Source organism: Chiloscyllium plagiosum, chromosome 3, assembly GCF_004010195.1.
Source record: "Chiloscyllium plagiosum isolate BGI_BamShark_2017 chromosome 3, ASM401019v2, whole genome shotgun sequence".
Taxonomy (NCBI): Eukaryota; Metazoa; Chordata; class Chondrichthyes; order Orectolobiformes; family Hemiscylliidae; genus Chiloscyllium; species Chiloscyllium plagiosum.
The window spans coordinates 133373735-133381040 of record NC_057712.1 but is presented as its reverse complement, the minus strand read 5'-3'; the positions used below and the strand labels follow the sequence as shown (position 1 = coordinate 133381040).

The 7306-nt window shown below is 39.3% G+C and overlaps 1 protein-coding gene across 1 annotated transcript in view; it reads left to right on the top strand.

Moving 5' to 3' along the window:
* The window catches only part of LOC122540182 (dynein axonemal heavy chain 8-like), a 1320893-nt gene that overhangs the window by 790109 nt on the left and 523478 nt on the right, over nt 1-7306 (top strand). The window contains exon 41 of the mRNA XM_043675532.1: nt 5235-5396. Within this exon, the coding sequence (XP_043531467.1) occupies nt 5235-5396 (162 nt within the window). The remainder of the gene's footprint in view (nt 1-5234; nt 5397-7306) is intronic.

The window sequence follows — 7306 nt, the reverse complement described above, 5'->3', positions numbered from 1 at the left end:
CCTAGATGCTGCCTGACCTGCTGCGCTTTTCCAGCAACACATTTCCATCTCTGATCTCCAGCATCTGCAGACCTCACTTTCTCCCCATCGTAGGACAAGCCAAACAGAGCCACACACGAGAATTCCTAGAAGCATGGCATTCCAACCGGAACTCTATCAACAAACACATCGCGTTAGACCCCATCTACCCACTGAGAAAAAGAACATAAAATGACATCACCACAGGAAATGACATCACCAGCGCAAAGAAACCCAAACATATAAATAGAAAGCAGGAATCAGCAGCAGTGCTTTGCCTGGAGGCTCCCTGAAGATGTTACCTAGTAGGGTGATGAAATGTCTGGAAATGAACCTTCCAGCTCAGTGAGCAAACCTACATCCAGATACAGCAATGCGGTTAACTCTTAACTGCCTTCTGGGTAATTAGGGATAATCAATAAATGTTGGGCAGTCAGAGATTCTCACATTTCAAGAATGAATTAAAATAAATTTAAAATTCACCATTTGTTTCTGATCCATAATTACCTTTACTCAACCCTTTTCAGCGGGTATTTAAGATTCAACCCCATTGCTGTGGATCTGGAGTCACAGGTAGGTAAAGCCACCACATTAGGATATTAGTGAACCAGACATTTTATGACAATTTGCCACAGTTTACTTGGTCACCACCAAATTACCTTTTAACTAGATTTTTATTGAATTCATATTTCATCATCTACCACGCTGGGAATTGAACCCACATTCTCAGAATATTAGTTTGGGACTCTCGATCACATGACTAGTGACATTATCATTATGCCACTGCCTTTGAAAGAGACAAGAACTTCCCCATAACTTCCTGTGAAAACTCTCTGTAGAAACAAAATGCAATTTTCCTTGGGAAATTTCATTTTTCGTAGCATCCTTTCGAATTTATAAAAGGAATTTTCCATTCCTTCATTAAATCTGTGTGCCACCAAATATGGAAAACCAAATCAAAACCATGCAATGTTGACCTTGAACCATCCTCAAAATTCTCTTCTAATGTACAGCTGTTCAGCTTATATCATTCCAATTCTCTTTTTTGTTCCTTGACCTTATTGTCTTTTTCTAACTTCTCCCTTTCTGTTTCAAGTTCTCATTGCTCTGCCTTCTAATTTGAAGTGAAGGTCCTGGTGTTGGACTGGGGTGGACAAAGTCATAAATCACATGACACCGGATTATAGTCCAACATGTTTATTTGAAACCGCAAGCTTTTGGAGACATCACTCCTTTCTCAGGCAGTTAGTAAGAGTGAATACATTGGACACAGAATTTATAAGGAAAAGTTTAAAGGGTCATGCAACTCATGCAAATGGATTGAACAAACCTAAATAGCTATGAAGTTGTTAATCAGATAGAATGGAAGTGCAGGTATTGTTTGATTAACATGTAAATGCCAGAATTTCTCTCAAGTCACTGCTCCAAGATAACTTCATATTTTATCAAAAAGGTGACACCTCAAGTCAGACAATGTCATCCTGGAGCTAGACTGGTTTTATTTCCAAAATAGGAATTTTTAAAATGTCACATTGACTGACTGTCTATAGAATGCATACACATTCTCATGCACACTCACATGCATGCTCTGACACACATATACTCCCTCACACTCCCTCTCAAGAGCGTACACACACTTTCTCTCCCCCTCTCTTCTTCACACATGCAGACACACACCTTCTCAAACACATGCATTCTCTCTCTCACATATACACACATAATCCTATGTGTTGAATTTGCATTTGCAGTTTGTATTTGCAGATACATTCTATTTTGTTCAAAAAGCACACCATCTGTGGACAGTCAGTCAATGTAACAATTTAAAATTTACTCATTTGGCTCCAGGTTGAGATACAAACAGACTTGAAACATGGCCTCACACCTTAAATGCATTATCTGACCTGAGGTGTCACCTTTCTTCCGATAAAACCTGAAGTTATCTTGGGACAGTGACTTGAAAAACATTCTGGGATTTGCATTAATCAATCGAAACCTGCACCTCTGTTGAATTGGATTAAAATTAGCTAAAACAGCTGGGACCTGTGAGAGCAAAAGAAATCAACAATATTCGAAAAAATCAGTTTGAGCTGACATTAGTCAACCTATATTGATAATACTGGAGTAGTTTTAGCTAAAGCTTGAAAGAGGGAGAAATACAAGTTGTTCTCAATTTCTCTTCTAATTTTCGCTGTTCACAGGGAGAAAGACAAGATTTTTATACTTAAAATATATCAATAGTTGAGAGAAATTATCATTAGACGTTCATCATTCATTAGGCCAATACATTGAATTTTTATCTGTGTTGTCCTATTGACTTTCCAAAACAGTAAGTTACACACGTCATTCCATGACTTTGTTTTTGAATATGAATGTCTTTTTTTCGGCTAGAAGCTGAATTTCAAAACATCTGAGGAGCCATTTAATCATATTCTGACGAGGGTTGCCAAGGTTAGGAAATTCAGCCTGTGTCATGTTTGTTAAGTTTAGCACTGTTTCTGACCTTTTGCCATACTCCTTTAACTTACTGTATTATAACCCAGGGATTGGCCACTTACAGCCATAGAGTCATAGAGATGTACAGCACGGAAAAGACCCTTCGGTCCAACTCGTGCATGCCAACCAGATATCCCAACCCAATCTAGTCCCATAGTCCAGCACTTGGCCCATATCTCTCCAAATCCTTCCTGTTCACAAACCCATCCAGATACCTTTTAAATGTTGCAATTGTACCAGCCTGCACCACTGCCTCTGACTGCTCATTCCATACACACACCATCCTCTGTGTGAAACATTTGCCCCTTAGGTCCCTTTTATATCTTTCCCCTCTCACCCTAAACCTATGCCCTCTAGTTCTGGACTCTCCCAGCCCAGGAAAAAGACTTTATCTATTTATCTTATCCATTCCCCTCATGATTTTATAAACCTCGATGAGGTCACACCTCAGCCTTTGACACTCCATGGAAAACAGCCCCAACCTGTTCAGTCTCTCCCTATAGCTCAAATCCTCCAACCCTGGCAACATCCTTGTAAATCTTTTCTGAACCCTTTCAAGTTTCACAACATCCTTCTGATAGGAAGGAGACCAGAATTGCATGCAATATTCCACAGTGGCCTAACCAATGACCTGTACAGCCGCAACATGACCTCCTAATGTCCGTACTCAGTACTCTGACCAATAAAGTAAAAGCATACCAAAATGCCTTCTTCACTATCCTATCTACCTGCAACTCCACTTTCAAGGAGCTATGAACCTGCTCTGCAAGGTCTCTTTGTTCAGCAACACTCCCTAGGACCTTATCATTAAGTGTATAAGTTCTGCTAAGATTTGCTTTCCCAAAATGCAGCACCTCACACTTATCTGAATTAAACTCCATCTCCCATTCCTCAACCATTGGCTCATCTGATCAAGATCCCATTGTAATCTGAGGTAACCTTCTTCGCTGTCCACTACACCTCCAATTTTGGTGTCATCTGCAAATTTACTAACTATACCTCCGATGTTCATATCCAAATCATTTCCCATTAGGCGATTTTAACTGTTTCCCACAATTCCACACCGCCATTCTAACTGATGTAAGACTTAATAGCCATCTAGGCTTGTTCAAAAATCTGCATAAGTTGTATGACTCTGTCATCTTTTCCTTAAATTCTGTGTCCGATGTATTCTCTCTCACTAGCTGTCTGAGGAAGGAGTAGGGTCTCTGAAAACTTGTAGTTTAAAACAAACCTATTGGACTGTAACCCATGGTAATGTGATTTTTGACGAATTTCAAGTTGACCCTAAATTCCTTTGCTATAACCTTTAACTTATCCTTTTTTAATTATTCCAAAATGAAACCTGCATGATGGATTATAAGTTTCATTTTGAACTTGGTGAATGTGATCGTTTATGACTAAAACATGTTCAGGGTCCAGGTGTTTTCAAACAACAGAACATAAGTTTTTTTAACATTATGAGGCAGAGGGATTCATATGGTAGTAATGTCACTTGACTATTAATCTAGAAACCTCAGCTGATGTTCTAGGGATATGGATTTGAAGCATGCTGCTGTGCAGAGGGATCTGGGTATCCTTGTACATGAATCACAAAAGGTTGGTCTGCAGGTGCAATAGGTAATTAAGAAGGCAAATGGAATTTTGTCCTTCATTGCTAAAGGAATTGAGTTGAAAGCAGGGAGGATAAGTTGCAGCAGCTGGAGTATTATGTGCAGTTTTACTCTACTTACCTGAGAAAGCATGCGTTGACACTAGAAATGGTGTAGAGGAGGTTCAGTAGGTTGAATCCAGTGTTGAAGGGGTTAGCTTATGTGGAAAGACTGAGTAGACTGGCATTATATTCATTGGAATTTAGGAGAATGAGGGGTAATCTTCTAGAAGCATATAAAATTAAGAAGGGATGAGATAACATAGAGGTAGAGAAGATGCTTCCACTGGCTAGTGAAACTAGGACAAGAGGGCATCGTCTCAGAATAAAGGGGGGGGTGGGGGAGCAGATTTAGGAATGAATTGAGAAGGAACTTCTTCTTACAAAGGATTTTGAATCTATGGAATTCCCTGCCCAGTGAAATAGTTGAGGCTTCCTCAGTAAATGTTTTTAAAGCTAAGATTGATAATTTGTTTAAACAGTAAAGATATTAAGGATTATGGAAAAAGGGTGGGTAAATGGAGCTGAAGCCATGAAAAGATCAACCATGATCTTACTGAATGGTGGAGTGAGTTCGAAGGGCCTACTCCTACTCCTGGTCCTTGTGTTCTTATGCTCTTATTTGAATCCCACTATGGCACAAGGCAAATCCAAATTTGGTAAATTCTGGAATAAAAACTGAGATTATTGCAACCAGTGCTAAAGAACTACAAATTTTTGTAAAAATCCACTTGGCTCACCAATGTCCTTTGGGAAGGAAATTTGCTATCCTTACTAGGTCTGGCCAACATGTGACTCCAGACCTACAGAAATATGGTCTGATCTGTTAGAGGTAGGCAACAGGTGCTGACTTAGGCAGGAACAACCGTGCACCATGAACAAATTAACAAAGTGTATTCCATTTGAAATCCCCACACAAGATAAAAGTATTTTTTGAAAGCTCATGATTAACAATGCATTTTCCTCATTTCAATGTTTTTGAACATGTTTAAGTATCCCACATGTTATATTCTATTATTATGGATGGTGATGCATGTTTGTCACTTATGTTTTTTTCATGTTTGACATGCAGCTGGATAATCCAGTGATTGCAAAAGGCCCCGTGGAGCTATGGTTAAGTGATTTATTGCGTGTGCAGCAAGCATCATTGCATACTGTGATTAAATTAGCATATTACAGCTTCAGTGAACCAGATTTCCAGCTTATACCTTTCCTCTATGAGGCTCCAGGCCAGGTAAATCAATAAAGATAATTTATGTTTTGATTTCTTATCATTTCTTAGAATCAGGCCATGCATACAGTCCGAACTTGATTTCATAAGTGTAAAGGCGAAAATATTCCAGTTTTATAACACAATTTATGCCAGGAGTTCAAAATTTTCCTTCAAATGCCATTTCCAGTGTAGTCTTTACAAGCTGTTTTCTAAAGAATGACCCTGAAAAGAAAGATAATTAATTAATGTGAATCAGTTATTGATCTAACAGTGAACATTCAATTCAGGTTTTGTCAAGACTACTCAGCTCATGACCTCTTTGCAGTGTTATGAAGTTGAAGGATTGTACCGTAGAATGAATGCTGTTCTGCACTGAGAGCTTATGAGAGCACTCTCAGTGTATGTGAAAACTGAAAATATGTAACATTGACTGTGAAATGGATACCTGAATCGGTTGCTGTTTTATTTGAATTTAACCAATCAGTTTAAATTATGCTACGATACTAAAACCCAATCGACTTTGAATTTATTATTTTGCCAACATCGAACCAATGAGATGATCCAGTGTTAGAGATATAAAAATGGCAGACACTTTGAAAATCAGACAGGGCAACTGCCATCGAGACAGACCCAAACAATTTGGATCGCTCTCCACCAATGGTACCTTTTCATATGAAACATATTCGCAGTAAAAAGAAATAAGACGAATCAAGGAGATCTTCAGGTGGAAGAAGACAGAGACCAAAGATAACAGCCGCTGTATGGTTTTTAAAATTAAGTTGATGTAATTTTAATAAGGGTTTTGTTGGAACAGTGTATTGTTATACATTTGGAAGCAGGTAAGAAGCAGTTAAGAGAAAGGGAGGCTTAGAGGTGTGAATAATTGTTATTTAATGTTCACTTTTAGAATTAAAGAGTAAATTGACATTATTTTCTTGAAATAGTGGAATTTGAGGAGTTCTCTGTCACTCATATTTTAACAAATTATGAGGCAAGGTGAGCTTTTCTGGGTGTTTGGTTTAATTCACAGCGGGGTTCACCACTGTGTTGCAAAAACAGTCTTCTGAATTTCAAACGTGGGGTGACAATAACTGTTCTTGGTATCAAGGCCCAGTTTGACTGAGTGTGGCATGAATCATCAAACTCCAGTTTATTATTTAAGCATGATTTCCCTTTCATAAACCAAGGCTGACTTTGTCTAATCCTGTTAATGGTTTCCAACTTAGCTGTTACCACATCATAGAGATGTACAGCATGGAAACAGACCCTTCAGTCCAACTTGTTCATGCTGACCAGACATCCCAACCCAATCTAGTCCCACCTATCAGCACCTGGCCCCTATCCCTCCCAACCTTTCCTATTCATATACCCATCCAGATGCCTTTTAAATGTTGCAATTTTACTTGCCTCCACCACTCCTGCGTGAAAAAGTTGCCCCTTAGGTCTCTTTTATATCTTTCCCCACTCGCTCTAAACCTATGCCATCTAGTTCTGGACACCCTGACCCCAAGGAAAAGACTTTGCCTATTTATCCTATCCATACCCCTCATAATTTTGTAAACCTCTATAAGGTCACCCCTCAGCCTACGACTCTCCAGGGAAAACAGCCCCAGCCTGTTCAGCCTCTCCCTCTAGCTCAGATCCTCCAGCCCTGGCAACATCCTTGTAAATATTTTCTGAACACTTCCAAGTTTCACAACATCTTTCTGATAGGATGGAGACCAGAATTGCACGCAATATTCCAATAGTGGCCTAACCAATGCCCTGTACAGCTGCAACATGACTTCCCAACTCCTGTACTCAATACTTTGACCAATAAAGGAAAGCATACCAAACGCCTTCTTCACTATCCTATCTACCTGAAATTCCACTTTCAAGGGGCTATGAACCTGCACTCCAAGGTCTCTTTGTTCAGCAACACTCCCTAGGAC